This window comes from Rousettus aegyptiacus, unplaced genomic scaffold, assembly GCF_014176215.1.
Source record: "Rousettus aegyptiacus isolate mRouAeg1 unplaced genomic scaffold, mRouAeg1.p scaffold_m13_p_5, whole genome shotgun sequence".
Lineage (NCBI taxonomy): Eukaryota > Metazoa > Chordata > Mammalia > Chiroptera > Pteropodidae > Rousettus > Rousettus aegyptiacus.
This window is the reverse complement of record NW_023416308.1, coordinates 121,529,551-121,544,749: the sequence shown is the minus strand read 5'-3', so window position 1 is coordinate 121,544,749 and position 15,199 is coordinate 121,529,551. Positions and strand designations below refer to the sequence as shown.

The 15,199-nt window shown below is 65.8% G+C and overlaps 2 protein-coding genes and 1 long non-coding RNA gene across 3 annotated transcripts; 1 reads left to right on the top strand and 2 right to left on the bottom strand.

Moving 5' to 3' along the window:
• Positions 1-43: 43 nt before the first annotated feature.
• Positions 44-5,884, bottom strand: LMNTD2 (lamin tail domain containing 2). Its single transcript, XM_036221181.1, has 15 exons — positions 5,224-5,884; positions 4,536-4,559; positions 3,942-4,177; positions 3,698-3,850; positions 3,273-3,360; positions 3,031-3,186; positions 2,743-2,814; positions 2,571-2,659; positions 1,951-2,252; positions 1,534-1,714; positions 1,229-1,418; positions 1,018-1,137; positions 739-935; positions 340-574; positions 44-233 (listed from the first exon to the last, which is right to left on the bottom strand). Exons 3-15 carry the CDS (start codon positions 4,070-4,072, stop codon positions 102-104), a joined length of 2,046 nt encoding a protein of 681 aa, XP_036077074.1. The 5' UTR covers positions 4,073-4,177; positions 4,536-4,559; positions 5,224-5,884; the 3' UTR covers positions 44-101.
• Positions 5,885-6,700: 816 nt separating this feature from the next.
• Positions 6,701-8,858, top strand: RASSF7 (Ras association domain family member 7). The gene is made up of 6 exons (XM_016138126.2): positions 6,701-6,765; positions 6,853-6,977; positions 7,159-7,871; positions 7,991-8,119; positions 8,192-8,273; positions 8,355-8,858. Exons 1-6 carry the CDS (start codon positions 6,701-6,703, stop codon positions 8,384-8,386), a joined length of 1,146 nt encoding a protein of 381 aa, XP_015993612.1. The 3' UTR covers positions 8,387-8,858.
• Positions 8,859-10,327: 1,469 nt separating this feature from the next.
• On the bottom strand, positions 10,328-11,892 carry LOC118602874. The gene is made up of 2 exons (XR_004950939.1): positions 11,808-11,892; positions 10,328-11,338 (listed from the first exon to the last, which is right to left on the bottom strand). It is a non-coding gene; the product is annotated as an uncharacterized LOC118602874 (long non-coding RNA).
• Between the last annotated feature and the right edge of the window lie 3,307 nt (positions 11,893-15,199).

The following is a 15,199-nucleotide window of genomic DNA, read 5'->3' as shown; positions in this document are numbered from 1 at the left end:
CACCCGCGCGATCCCGGACATCCCACAGTGCGCCGCCCGCGCCGAGGCAGTCAGGGAGGCGGCCGGTGAGCGCGGGCACCTGTGCAGCCCCGACATGGGCCCTACACCCGCCTGCACGCGTCCGCGGTGATGGGCGGGCAGCTGAGGAAGCGGAAGCCGAATCTGCTCTGGGCCGTGCTCTGCACCGACAGCGCCACCATCGGGCAGCTTCGGTCCACGGCCTTCCGGCCCACCTGGTGGATGCGGGGCCTGAGAGGCGCGCGCGGCGCGGGCCGGGCCGGGCGGGGAAGGGGGGGGCGGGGCGGGGCTGCGGGCTGCCGGGGACCCGCGCGCACTCACCCGGACCCTGTGCTCCTTCCCCGCCTGGCGGTCAGCGAGCCCCAGCCGGTGGTCTGCGTGGGAGAGTGCCGGGGGTCGGGCGGGCCGCCCCCTCGCGCCGCGCCCCGGCACGTGCTCGCCGGAGACGGCGGGCAGGAGCTCCCGCGTCGCGGTCTCGGCGCTCTCGGGCCGCGCCGGCACCTCGGGCGCGCGGAAGAGCTTGCTGGCGCCCAGGCGCGGCAGCAGAGCCGGCGTCCTGGCCGGGCGAGGGGGTCGTGTGGGCCGCGCGCGCGGGGAGGGCGGGCCTGCCGGGGACGCGGGCCGGGGCAGTGGGGGACGGGCGTGTCAGGGGCCTGGGGGACGGTGGTGCGCGGCGGGGCCCGGGGACGCGGCAGAGATCGAGGGGCCCGCGGGTCCCACCCTGAACTCCCGGGCTCGACCCGGGCCTCCCGAACGCGGCCGTCGCGCGGGAGTCGGGGCTGGCACCGCTGCTCGCGGGCGTTGGCCCCGGGCTGGGCGTCCGGGAGCTGGAAGCGGTCGATGGACCAGTCGGTGTTGTCGTCGAAGGCCTTCGAGACCTGGGTCACGCAGTGCGGGGCCTGGTGCTTGCTGAGGACCTAGGGGCGCGAGGGGCGCGCCGTCACCCCCGGCCCGTGAGGCGTCCCCCCCCCCCACACCCCCGTCGGGGTCCGCACTGACCTCGCCCTTGGGGCTCAGCAGGAGCGTCACGCAGCCGCGGCTGGACTGGAAGTGGACGGTCCCCCGGCCCGGGGACGAGGGCGGCTGCTTCTGGGTGCTGCCAGGCCCCTCACCCCACACCTGGGGACGGCACCGGGCGTGCATGAGGGGCGCGGGCGAGAGGCGGGGGCGCGGGGGCGCGGGGCGCGGAGGCGCGGGGCGCGGGGCGCACCGTGACGTGGTGCTGCGGCGCCAGCAGCGTGTGCGGCGGGAAGCGGTACATGCGCACGGGGAAGTCGCTCCGGAGCTGCTGCAGCGCGAAGCCCCCCAGGTCCGCCGTCTCCTCCAGCGACTCGTTGACGATGCGCACGGACTTCTCGCGCCGGCTCACCGCTGCGATCTTCAGGCAGGAGCCAGGCGGGCTGCGGCCGGAGGGGCGAGGCAGGGCCCGGCGGGCGAGTCGCTTGGGTCCTCAGCCTCTCCCGCGGGGAGACCCGCTCCAGCCCCCACGCTTGGGGGTCCACCTCACTCCCTCACCTCCACTGGTGCCCAGGACGCCAGCTGTCGGAATCCGTACTGCAGGCCGGGACCATCTTGCCCGTGCTGTCCAAGTCGGTTTCCTGTTGATCCAGGAAGAGGACGCCTGTCGGGGAGGTGGACCCCCGTTTGGAGTGCCCATCGGGGACATCTGGTGTGAGGACAACTGGCCTGCAGCGCCCTGGGGGACGATGGGGAGAGGAGGGGTGCCAAGGGTCAGATCCAGGGCGGCCGGGTGCTTGCCCCCACCCCTCCCTCCAAGACCTCCCCAGTCCCCGCAGATGCAGCTGCAGAGGCCTCACCCACTTCCCTCTGGCCTCCAGAGAAGGCTGGTGGCTGGGGGACCCCCTTTAGGGCTCGGGGCAGAGAGCGCGGCCTAGTGGGCCGGAAGGAGGGCCCAGGGAGACGCACGCCCACCCTCAGACTCTGCCTGCGAGGCCCTGCGGCAGCCTCCGGCCTGCGGTTTGGTCTGCTCAGACGTGTGGCCTGGTGCCCAGGGCAGGTGCCCGGTCACTTTCTGCACACGAGACTTCGGGTCCAGCTGGGGGCTGCTCGAGTCAGAGTCGGCGCCTCCCGAGCTGCTGGTGCCCTCCAAGGGCAGCGGCCTCCACTCCACACTCTTGAAGCTCCGCTCCGCCTGGTGGACGCTCGGCTCTGAGCCACGCTCCTCAGGCGCTGGGGACACCGGTTGCTTCGTGGGGGGCTGGGGCTCGAGGTGCCTGCGGGTCACCATCTGCTCACTGGCCGCTCTGCTTCTATTCTCAGCCTCACCTTCCTCCAGCCTCCCCAAGGCTGGCGGGGTGCCCTGAGTTATGGGCCCCATCTGTAGGAGCCAGCCTGGGAAGGGGCTCATGGCAGGACAGAAGTGGCCCAGGACCCCTTCCCCGACCCCATTCTACAGATCAGAGAACTGATGCTTACAAGGTTCAGGTGACCTGTCCAGAGACACAAAGGGTTGAACTTGGACTCTAGTCCACATCTGCCAAGGCAAGCCTGCCCTCCCCTGGCCCTTGGGGGTCCCTTCCCAGTGCAGTTACTTGTAATCCAAGTTCGGCTTGGTGGCAGTGAAGAGGTTGGGGTATCTATGGGCGACACTGTTCCAGTCCACATCCTCGAGCCGGAAACTCTGCCCGGGAAACAACAAGCATGTGCCCCCCGCACACACACTGGCCTGTGGAACCCTGACCGCACTTGAGGGACCTGGCTCACATCCTGCGCAGGGGGCACCTCATCGTTCTCAGACAAGTCGCTGGGATCTATCAGGGTTTCTGCAGTCACCACCTGCAAGAGGGGGCAAGAGACTAGCAGGCAGGGGCTGGGGATACGGATACCCCTGTCCCCTCAAGGCACCTCTCCCCTTGGACCTCGCCAGCACCTGAGGCACCCCCCTCTGAGTGCCAGGTGGGCAGTGCCCAGGGCATTCCCTCCCAGTCCTAGGCATGTGGCTGTTGGGGAAGTCCGAGGAGGGCCGGGGAAGGATGGGGAGCATGGGCTCACCTCCACACTGCCGGTGGAAGAGCGCAGCATGCGGCCTATCCAGGAGGAGCGGGCCAGCTGCAGGAGGCAGGACTTCTCCAAGGCCTGCAGCTCGGTCTGCACCTGCTGCAGCAACTGCTTGGTGTGCAGCAGCTGCTCCTCCAGGTGCACCTTCTCCTGCTCCAGGAGGGCTCACAGGTGGGTGGGGCCTTCTCAGACCCCACCCCCAAGCCCAAGCCCCACCCAGCTCCCTGGCCCCTCACCAGCTGGGCCTGTTCTTTCTGCTCCTTCAACTCCAGAGTCAGCTTCTGCACCTGGGTCTGCAGGAGCTTTTTCTGACTGTGAGAGCTCCTGGGAGAAGGGGTGAGCTCAGCCAGCCAAGGGGCGGGGGGGTGGAGAAGAGGCCCGAGGGCATACAGTGCAGCTGGCCCAGGTGGCTCTGAGAGGTCTGGGTTGTCAGCACCCACTGACATGTCCAAGGTTAGGGTCTGGGCAAGGCTACAGTGTACCAACTTTTACAGGGCTAGGGTGGGGGGTTAGGGTCAGGTAAGGACTAGGGTTAGAGGCAGAGGTCAGGCTCAGGGCTGGGGTCAGGTTGGAGTTTCGGTCAGGCTCAGTGGTTGGGGTTGGGGTCAGACAGAAGGCAGCAGTTAGGCGCAGGCCAGGGGACTAGCATTTCGCTACTGACCTCTCGAATGGGAACCCAGCCACCTCCTGCAGGATGCGGCCGCGCCGGGCGCTCTGGGGCTGCTGGAGGGCACCCCGCAGCGCCTGGATCTCCAGTTCCCGCTGCCTCCACAGCAGCTTCAGGGCGCGGGGGTCTAGGGACTCGGGAGCCAAGCTGCAATGCCAGCACCCCAGCTGCTTGATCAGGCTTTGCCCTCTGGCTGGCCTGGCTCAGGGGCCTGACCGCCCCTCCCTCCCCTCCTTACTGCAGCTTGAGGGGGAAGTCCACACCCTCGGAGCTGGGCTTGGTGTCCTTCAGGCCTGCAGGAGCCGCCAGGTCTGCAGGCGTGGATGCTGGAGGCCCCAGATGGCCACTGACTGGCTCTCTGTCCACCATGGAGAGAGCCTCTTCCTCGGCTTCTCCAGCTTCCTAGCAAGACTTGGGGACCATCCTCGATGTTCTCGGAGGAGCTGAGATGGGTGGGGCTGTCTGCCCTGTGTCCTGTGTGCAGGCACCTTTGTGGGGCTCTCGTGCATGGCCACATGCACGTGAGTGTGTCTGACAGCCCAGACAGCACCGGGTTCAGAGTGTGGCTCTCTAAGGAGGGCGCGTGCGTGCATGTGTGTGCGTGTGTGTGTCTGCCGCCTAGGACACCAGACTGCCTGTCACGTGGGTGACCACACCTGTGTCTCTGACCAGGCAAGGTCACATCCTCAGGCAACATGTCACCTGGGCTTTCACACTTTCCCTGTGGTCTCTATCCCCCTGGCCCTCCAGGACCTCAGGTCCCCAGAGGTGCTGGTCCTTTACCCACAACACCCATGTCCCTCCAGTCCCAAGGCCCTACCCCTGCACTCACCTGAGGCCTGAGATCCAAGCAGGCCTGGGGAGAGAAAGGCTCTATAGTGTTGCCATAGATACCAGCACCCAGAGGGGAGTGGCTGTTTGTTACCAGGAGCCTCCAGGGAGACCCCAGACCAGGGCCCTGAGTGAGCCCTGGGTTCACTTCCTCCCCTGCCAAGGGGCTGATCCAGATGAAGAAGCTGAGGGAGGCTGAGCTGCTGCCCAACTAACGTCCGCAGACCCAGGGAACCGCAGAGTGACCAGCAGCCCCTGCCACGGTCACTAGCCCAACGTCCTCAACCAACCCTGGGCGGGGCTCCCACAGCTCCTCCCCACCCGACCATGGTGATGGATCTGTGGATGAGTAATGGGGTCAATACAGCCCTGTGAGTGTATCCATGAGCCATAGGACCACACTCCTGAGGATGCGGGTCTCAGCGAGCCGAGCAGAAGAGGAGGGGGGAGAGGAAGCAGTGGCTAGCCCCGAGAAGCTGGGGGAGGGGCTCGCTGAATGCTGACCCCCAGTGTGCCGTCCACAGCCCCTTCGCCCTCAGTGGCCAATGCCCACCTACCTAGCCCCTGAGCCAGAAACCTCACCTTCCCTTGCCCCTCTCTACCAGCTGGGTCACCGAGGGGAGCCCAAGGGACATTCCCATAACCATGGCAACTGTTCTGTCTATCCTAGAACAAGTGAGGCCCCAAACCTGAGCACAAGACAAGTGCCGTCCAGCCTTTGCTTCCCATCCACCTTCATCCACTCGTCATTCGCTTAGCAGACTTCAGCTTTGGTTTGTGTGGGGCCGCCTGGGACAGGGCAGGCGGGAAGACGCCCCACGGCCCGGTCGATGCCTGAGGCTGAGGGGCCGTGGTCGCTGAGCTGGCCGGGGTCCTCCGATGGGACAGCAGGCCTAGCCAGGCAGAGGGATGTAGCCACAGCTCGGGAGGCCACTGGGCCCCACTGGGGACAGGAAGGGGTCGGGGAAGGGGGCTCAGGCAAAGCCCAGAGCCTTTGTCCAGGGCAACCTCAGAGCGGCCTCCCACATCAGGGCTGTGGGCCTGACTGCGGCCAGACAGGGCCGGCGGCCCAGCAGCTTCACGTTTCCTCCGCGGGGGCTCAGCCCCTCCCCCGACCCCTGTCTCTCCCGACGGCCGCCGCGAGCCCTAAGAAAGCAGGATCAAAGGGGCCCTGGCGGGCTTGCGGGGTCCCAGGCCGGCGCCCCTCCCAAAAGGGAGACACGTCAAACTGGGCGTCTTGTGAGCAAGTGGGCCCGGGAATGGGGCCAGACACCTGCCCCACACGCCGCCCCCGGGTCCCTGGCCGAGACGCGCTTCCGCGTAGTTCGCAGGCTTCGGGCGTGAGTGGACCCAGGCTCCCCCAGCCACTCGGAGCGGCCAAGCCACGCCCACACCTGGGCACCGCCGGGGGCGGGGCGGGCGGGGAGCCAATGGGGAGGGGCGGGGCGTGGCACGGAGAATGTGGCCAATGGGCGTAGGTACAGGGAGGGCGGGGCGCACCGAGGAGCCAATGGGGGCTCGTGGGATGGGGCACACGGGCTGCAGGCCAATGGGGTGGCAGCCCGGGGCGCTCCCGCTGCGCTGCGGGCGGCAGGTTGCGGCCGCGCGGGGCTCGGGGAAGGAGCCGGTTCGAGTCCGGACCCCGGAGGCCGGCGGGCGCCCAGGTGAGCCACGCCGACACTGGGAGCCTCCTGAGTGCGAGGTTGGCCCGGGCAGCGACTCCGACGGAGGGGCGCGAACCGGGCCGCCCGTTGTGGCCGCACCGCACCTGCACCCGCCCCACGGCGGGGTCGGCGGCCTGCGGGGCGAGCGCGGCAAACGGCGGTAGTGGGAGTGGGCTGCCTGCGCCAGGCTCGGTGGGTCCGGACGGCGGGGGTCTCAGTCGCGGGGAGGGTGCGTTCCCATGGCAGCAGGGCGCCAGGTTTGCGTGCGAGCGCCCTAGGGTACCTGGGGACGGCGCCTCGCGGGAGGGGCAGTGCCCTCCGCGCCAGGTAACTGGGTGGGGGGGGGAGCAGGAAGTCCTGCATCTGGTTAATGATTTGCCTCGTTCCGGAGTGGGGCGGGGCAAGAGGAGGCTAGGAAGTGGGGAAGGCTCCAGTGCACCGGGAGGAGGGAAGGCTGGATTCCCCTTTGGGGGAGCTGGTCTTGACTACCCCCACCCCAGGAATGTGTGGCCTGTGGGTAGGGCTGGGCACAGGAGGGCTGGGCGGCAGCCCTGAACCAGTTCTAGGGTGAGGAGCAGGCTAGGAGGAGCAAGAGAGGAGGGCCAGGCCATGGCGGGGCCAGGTAGGGCTTGACCCTGCGGCCTTCACCTACAGAACAGGGATGCTCTCTGCGGCCATGGAGCTGAAGGTGTGGGTGGACGGCGTCCAGCGCGTGGTCTGTGGGGTCTCGGAGCAGACCACCTGTCAGGAAGTCGTCATCGCACTAGCCCAAGCTGTAGGTGAGTCCCCTCAGGGGAAGAGGCACGACAGGTAGACCTGGGGGGGGGGGCCTGGCCCTCTGGCCCTGTCTTCCAAGGAGCGTGGGACCGGTTGCAGATCCCTCTTGCCCTGCCCCCCCACTTCCTCAGTCTGGGTCGACAGGGCGGGGGGACGCAGGCTGACCCCGCTCCCCCACCCCAGGCCAGACAGGCCGCTTTGTGCTTGTGCAGCGTCTCAGGGACAAGGAACGGCAGCTGCTGCCCCTGGAGTGTCCAGTGGGTGCCCAGGCTACCTGTGGACAGTTTGCCAGTGATGTCCAGTTTGTCCTGAGGCGGACAGGGCCCAGCCTTGCTGGGAGGCCCTCCTCGGACAGCTGCCCACCCCCTGAGCGCTGCTCGATCCGCGCCAGCCTGCCCCCGAAGCCGCGACCAGCACTGGGCCGTGAGCCCCACAGAACGGTGACTTTCAGCCTGGAGTGCCACAGGCTGGCCTCCAGCCCTGCACTGCCTGAGCCTGTAGCCCCCGTGGCACTGGTGCCGGGGCCCTGGGAGGACCTGCAGGGCCTGGTGCAGCGGGTGCAGAGGAACGCCGAGGAGCTGGGGCAGGAGGCCTTCTGGGAGCAGGAGCTGCGGCGGGAGCAGGCGCGAGAGCGCGAGGGGCAGGCGCGGCTGCAGGCGCTGAGTGCGGCCACTGCTGAGCACGCTGCCCGGCTGCAGGCCCTGGACGCCCAGGCCCGCGTCCTAGAGGCCAAGCTCCACCTGGCTGCGGAGGCCCCTGGGCCCCCCTCGCCCACAGCGTCTGCTGCAGAGCGCCTGCGCCAGGACCTGGCTGCCCAGGAGCGGCAGAGCGCGGAGGTGCAGGGCAGCCTGGCCCTGGTGAGCCGGGCGCTGGAGGCTGCGGAGCGCGCCCTGCAGGTGAGCTCTGGCTCCTGTGCCCCGGACGGGTGGGTTCGGGCCGGGTCTCGGGGCCTGACTCGAGAGAGTGCCAGCCCGTGGAGCCCATGGCTGTGCCCTGAGGGTCCCATGTGCCCCAGGCCCAGGCCCAGGAGCTAGAGGAGCTGAACCGGGAGCTCCGCCAGTGCAACCTGCAGCAGTTCATCCAGCAGACGGGGGCCGCACTGCCACCCGCCCCGCAGCCCGACAGGGCCCCCCAGGGCACACAGGTTGGTGGTTCTGGAGGGTGGCTGGCTCAGCGGGGGCCCAGTCAGCTCCAAACTGACCTGCTCTCCCCACAGGATCTCATGCCTCCAGCCAGAGAAAGGCCCCTCCCGGGGGGCCCCCAGAGTCCCGCCCTCGTGTCCAGTCTGAGCCCGGAGGGTATGTGTCTCTGCCTGACTCTGGGTGGGACGAGGTCAGCCTGTGGCCCCTCAGCCCCCTCAGCCTGTGGCCTCTCCACAGTTGCCCCCATGAGGCAGAACTCTTGGAGGTAGCAGCTTCTGCCTAGAGTGAACGTCCACCGCCAGCCCAGCCCCCGGCTCTGACGACATGAGCGAGGGCAGCCGAGGCCAGCCCGGCCTGGACGGCAAGAGTCACGGTCCGAGAGGACTCCCTTCCCGTGCGGCTGGAAGCCCTTGTGCCCTGGGCCCAGGACTGAACGCCCCAGAGCCATGGGGTTTCTGCTGCGAGGGACGGGAGCCTGAAGATGCTCGCCCTGGTCCTTGCCGAGTCTGCCCAGGCCCCTGGAGAAGCTGGGGGCATGGCCAGCTCAGAACTCATTAGGCCTTGAATGCCACGGCCCCTTGTCTGGGACGGGAGATACGTGGATACTATTCAGTCTGGGTATGTACTTGACTGTGGGAGGCACCTTTCACTACATACGCGTGTGTGCACGTGTGTGCCCACCTCGTCCCCCCTACCGCGACACTAACGCCTCAATAAACTGCCTCAAGTGGCTTCAGTGTATGCCAAGGCTGCACTAGGCAGGGACTGGGGGCTCCAGCACTTGGGACTCCACTCAGTCACCCTGGAGTTCCCTGAGCTGCGCAGAGCCTTTGAGAAGGGGGTTCCCGGTGTCAGTAGTCAGTTGGATGCAAGGCTAGGCCTCCAGAGCCTCACACTTCAGGCTTCTGTGCCCGCCCACCCTAGGGCTGAGCCCACTGTTGTAGTTGATTTGGGTCCCCTGGACCCCTTCCCCCGGGTTCCCCCCTTCTGGCCTGCTCCTCACCAGCAGCAGGAGCTGCCACCTACTCTGGGGTGGCTCCTGGATGTGAGGACTCAAGGACACGCCAGACCTGCCTGTCAGGTTGACTAAGTCTGAGAGCTCGTGGGAGTGGGTGTCTGGACTTCCGGGTCAGCCAGGCCCAGGGCTTTGCCCAAAGAGGCTTTATAGGCCCTTTGGGGGTGTGGCCACCCTGCCTTCCAACAACTCCTGCTCTGGGTGGGCGTGAAGCCCTGCTGCCAGCCTGCAGCCTTGAAACAAGGGCAGGTGTCCAGATCATAGCTACGTCCTGGGCTGGGCCGCAGGCTCCCGGCTCCAAGGGCTGTGGCTAGGATCGGGGATGTGATGACCAGAGCTTGGGTGGCTCTAAACCTTTGGTTTCGCCATGAGTGATATGAAGGGACAGGGTGGGGACATCTGAGATCATGGGGTGCTAAGTTTTGGGGTGAGCAACTTTGGGATGGAGTCAGCCTTCCGCTGGACTGGGGTGGCCCCTGAGTTGGGTCCAGTGCTCCCCACTTCCTTTAGGGCAGACCATAGGGACATGAAGTCCTAAGCATGAGGAGCAGGGAAGCCAAGAGCGCAGCTTGAGGCAAGCAGCCAGGACTGGGGCTTCCTGCGTGAGATGGAACACAGGTCCGGAGCGGCTGCACAGGACGAGTGGCAGAGGCGGCTTCCTGTCCGTGAGGCTGCCTGAGCCTGCTGCCTGGCTCACAGCAACCTACCCCTAGGGGCTGGTCTGGCTGGACCTGAGGCCCCAGACAGGACCAAGCACAGGGTCCCATGGAACGTAGCCTGGAGTTGGAAAGGCTGATGGGGCCATGCAGTAGGTGGAGGGCCTGAGGGCCGTCACCAGGTCCGAGGGGCCTGCGTCCCTCATCCACTTCCCCTACCCACACCCAGGAAGGTTGGATGACCTCTGGGCACCAGCCCTGAGTCCTGCATGGGGTCAACGCCCACGCTGAGTACACAGGCCAGCAGGGGCAAGGGCAAGTGCCATTCAGGGACCATCCTACACAGATGGAGAGGGCAGGACTCAACCACACCATCCCGTGTCGTGAGCTTCCTCAGCTAGTTTCCTGGCCCCTCGTGGGACTCGGGCCCGGAGCCGGCAGGGCTCACACGCCCCTGGCCTGTGTCTGAGGGACCCCTGTTCCTTCCGAAACCACCGCCAGGGGCTCATCCCTAGTCTGCTCCTGGCTCTGAGAGAGCGAACGAGCCCTCCCTTCCACCTCAGGAAGGGTCTCAGGCAGCCAAGCTGGAGGAGGGGGCTGTGGCGAGAAAGGGGCAGAACCCCCCTCCTCCAGCCGTCGAGTGGACAAATCTCCCAGCACCAAAAAGGGCCCAAAGTGCTTCAGAATACTGAGCAAACCTGTGAGTGGCTGAAGAGTTTACTTTTAAGTTTTAAACCGTACACTGAGAACAGTGACATGAGCCGTGCTGCGCTGGGGGAGGCCCTGCCCCGAATGTCCATTCATGGCAGGACCCTGCCTGGTGTGAGGGCCACGGAGACTGGTCACTGCTGCCCTTCAGGGCCAGGCTGTGTCGGGGGACAGCACCGGAGCCCCTGCTGGCCTCAGTGCCTTCTCGCCCCCAGTGCAGGAGTGGCCTCTGGGGCTGTCAGAGAATACCGGGGTTCTCAACCCCTAGGCCGCCACAGCTTCCCCGTCACCTGCCCCACCTGCGGGGTGTGACAGCACAGTGACCACCAGGGCAGGGAAGGGGCGTCCAAGCCCACACGAGTCCCCGCGACCTCTCTGCCAACTGCAGACGCGGCTCCACTGTCACCCACCACTGCGTGGGGAGAGGACAGGGCCTGTCGCCGGCATCCTGGCACCCGCGGGCCCTGGGCACAAACCACGGCCAGCAGGCGTTTACCGTGGACTTGAGAGCACCCAGCAGAGAAGGCAGGCCCAGCAGACAGGCGGGGACTCCACCAGGTGCCCCCCACCTCTGGGAGGCGTGCACTGCCGGGCACTACAAATGGGTCTCCACGTCCTCACTCCCTCGGTGGCCTCGCCGAACTGGCAGAAGTTCACAGAAAAGCCAGGAGTGTCACTATCTTCCTTTAAAAAGTTCCCAGAGATGCTCTTTAGAGGATGGTCCTAGAGGCTTGGGTCCTGATGGCTGAGTTTCTGACCACGACACCCGTGCCTGCCCAGGGCTGCCCTCAGCTTGGCGACATCCAGAAGACCGACCCTGGAACCGTGCACATCCTGGCACCCTGCGACACACAAGGAAAAGAAAGTTCCCTCCAAGAGGGCATCGGGTACAACCTGAGCCCTCGGTGTTCCCCCTCTCTCCCCCTGGGTGTCTGCTGAGCGTAGACACGCAGACCCTTCCATAAAGGCGCCCTGGCCTCCCCCCAACTCTCGCCTTGGCGCGCGCCTTCCGAGCCGGTGAGACCTCCCCCTGCCCGACTGAGCAGGGTCACGGAGGGGCCGGGGCGATCGCGCTGCCCAGAGACAGATCAGCCGCTGTCACACGCACAGTGGGTCCGGAGCAGCGCAGTGTGCGGTGGGCAGTGGCTGCCCTGCGCCTGGAGGGACCGCCGTGCAGGCGGAGGGGTCGTCCCGCACCCCGACCCTTCCGTCCCCTCCAACTTGGACGTCCGAGCCCCCGTAGTCCGCAGGAGGGGGGGGTGCCTCTGGGGTACGCCCCCGCCCGCCGGCCTGGGACCCCTTGTGCGTCACCTGCGACCCCGGCGCGGGGCCGTCGCCGACTCCCAGCCCAACTTCGGCAGCGGCCGCTGCCCCCTCACGCCCCCGCGGCCCCGCGCCGGCGCCCGGCGCCCGGCCCGTATGCAAATGAGAGGGCCCTGCAGCCAATGGCCGGCCGGGCCGGGCCCGCCCCGCCGCGCCGCAGCCAGTGAGCGCGAGGCGGGGGGCGGACGCCACGCCCACCGCCGCGCGGCCCCTTGCGGGCGCGGCCGGCGCGTTCCTTTCCGCACGTCGGCCTCGGGGCGGGGCCGCCACCTGCCGGGCGGGGCCTGGGGCCCCGCGCTGCCGCTCCCCCGCCGGCCCGGCCGGGTGGTACGACCCGAGGAGCTCTCCCCGCCCTCCCCGTGGTGGACGGCGCCTCTCCGGGAGCCCGCGGGGCTCCGCGCACGTAGCAGAAGCCGGGGCCCAGGAGGGGCTGCGGCCTCGGGACGCACGTACTACCCGCGCCTCCCGCACCCACCCCGGAGCCATCTGGCTGGAGGGGCGGGGGCTTTGGCTCGGTCTGGTTTGCCCCTCAACCCCTGTGGGCCAGCCCCGCGGACCCCGGTCCTTCCTGTGGGACCTGTCACCACGGAAGGCTCGAAGTCCGAGTCCGCAGGCTCGTCCCTGCCCTTAGCCCGGTCTTGTCGGGGCACTGAAAAGGTTATCAATCAAGAGGATGGACCGCTTCAGACCTGGAGTTATAGATTCCTGTGTGGAGTTCCGGAGTGGCAGCTAAGGGACTTTGGCTCTGCCCCCTTCTCTTCACGGTTCCCCCTGGCTGGGGGCTCCCTGAAGCGGAATCGGGTCATCTGGGCTCCTGAGGGGGCAGAGAGGTGCCTGCTCCCCTTTTGTTCTTGGCACAGGGTCCTCATAAGCCCTGTGCCCCTTCCGAGGTCAGGAAGTGCTCCTCCTTTCCCCCCACCTCTCTCATATCAATCAGTCACTGGCGCCCGCCTGGAACACTGGCCCTCCCAGGAGACCTCTCTCCTGGCTCCAGGCAGCTCTGAAGGGCCCCTCCTCTCCCCATTGCTCAGGGGCCCTGCCCCCTCAGCCTCAGCCACCCTACCCCCCTGGCTGCCTTCCAGGCCTCCTGCCCTCCAACTCACCACCCCACTCCTTGTCCTTCTTGTCCCCGTGACTTACCTGCATCCCATATAAGCCAGGGCTGGCTCCAGCTGCCACAAACCCGGCACAAGCCCCTCCTGCACCCTTCCCACCATTGCTCACTTATTTTTTCCTTCACAACTGTTGCTTGGGTGGCTCAATGCCAAGGCCCCAGGGAGGCATGTGTTCCTGTCTGGGACCTTGGGAACGTGGAGCCTGGTGCAGGGTGCTGTGCAGTGTGGCCACCTGAGGCCAGGGAAGGAGCATTGGTGGCAATGAGGTGGCTCAGTTCTACTGGGGTCGAAAGGTGAGGCATCAGTAGGCCTGGATCATGTGGTCTTGAGGGAACCCCTAGGAACTGTGGGACTCACAGCTTCAAATCAGGCAGGGGTTTGGAGAGAAGTCTGACTCAGGAACATGGAGAGGCCAGAAGTCAGAGTGACTCCAAGTTCCTGTCTTGCCCAGCTGCTACAACCCCCAGCTGTGCCCCCAATCTGGTAGGTTCTGGTAGGTTCCAGATGCATCCTTATTACCCTCTGTAGTGGGTCAAACGATGGCCCCTCAAAAAGATTTGTTCTAATGTCTAGCCCCTGTGTATGTGGCTTTACTTGGAACAAGGGTCTTTGCAGCTGTAATTAAGTTAAAGAGCTTGAGATGAGATCCTTCTGGATTATCTAGATAGGCCCTAAATCCAATGACAGGTGTATTTACACAAGATAGTTGCGAGAGACAGACACACAGGGAGGAAGGCCATGTGAAGACAGAGGCAGAGATCGGGGTGATTGCCACAAGCCAAGGAAGCCCGAAGCACCAAAAACTAGAAAAGTCAGGAAAAGATTCTCCCCACCGATTTCAGAGGGAGCATGGCCCTGCCAACCTTGGTTTTGGACTTGGCCTGCAGGACTATGTTGCTTTAAGCCACCCAGTCTGTGGTCATTTGTCGCCGCAGCCTCGGGACACTAGCACCCTCCCTTCCTGTCAGAGAACAGCCCTGTGTCTCTCCTTCTCTGGTCCTGGCCCTGTGTGCGGGCAGGCCTGATGACACAGGAAAGGGCTGGCCCGGACGGGAGAGCCCAGGGGAGCTCCTGGCCCAGATCCACCCTCCCAAACACACAAAACACACACGGGGAGGAGCATGCGTGCCTGTCTGTGCCTGCCCCTGCCTGCAGGGGGCAGCAGCAGGGGGTGCCAGCACACACCGGCAGTGCAGCCAGGGCTTCTGGACGCCGTTCAGTGAAGTGCCCGTGGGCAGGGTCCACGTGCGTGTCCTTGCTCGGCCCCAGCACGTGGGAGGCGGCAGGTCAGTGTGCGCCAGAGGTGACGGTACCGATGGGAGGTATATATGGAATGTGTCCGCATGTGTGCGGGAGGGTGAGGTGTTTGCATCGGCATGTTGGAGGTGTCAGCATGTGGGAGGTACAGGTATATGCCTATGTCCTCAAGAGGTGCCATTAGCTATGCTCAGTTTGGGCCCAGACCAGGAGCTCCAGGCAGTTCCCTGGCGACAGGTCTCACATCCGAGCATAGGTTGGCATGGCCAGGTAGGTTGTACAGTCTACCCAAGACTGCCTGCTGAGAAAGTGTTTTTTTGCATTTCATCATGGGTGCATGCGTTTATTATGACAATTCTCCTACAGCCCCCAGGAGCAGCTGCAGATGCAGGTGGGAGGGCCTGGCCTTTCTCCAACGGGGATCCAAGGTGGCCATAAGCTGTCCAATTCTTTCCCAGCAGCTCCAGTGGCATGTCCCCCCCCCCCATCTGTAACCCTCTCCTGGGCAGTGGCCTTATATTTAATGGCCTTCAGCAGGTAGATATGGTGTCTAGCAAGGCCAGCACATGCCAAGCTCCAAGCTGAGGGTGAGTGCCTGCTGCAGTGTATTGACCACGCTGGACCCTACCCAAAGTGCTGTCCCTGTACTCAGTCATCCAGCTCTCAACATCCCTATCTTATGACTAAGGACACTCAGGCACAGGGAGGTTGAGAGACTCTGCTGAGGTCATGTGATTAATACACTCAGAGCCCAAGTGCCCAGGTTCAGGTACCTGGCCTGGGACACCCAAAGGCACCATGCTGTGCTTGCCACCACCCTCCAGATCCTACTGCTCCAGGCCACAGGGAGGAATCACAGCAGAGTCCCCCATCTCTCTGGGAGCTTCCATTCTTCCTTTCTGCAAAGTCCCGAGCCTATAAGGATGCTGTTACCTCTCATAGTAAACAGGAAAAGCAAAACAACCCTCTCTTGGCTACTCCCCATCAGCTCCCTGTGCTTGTCCCTTC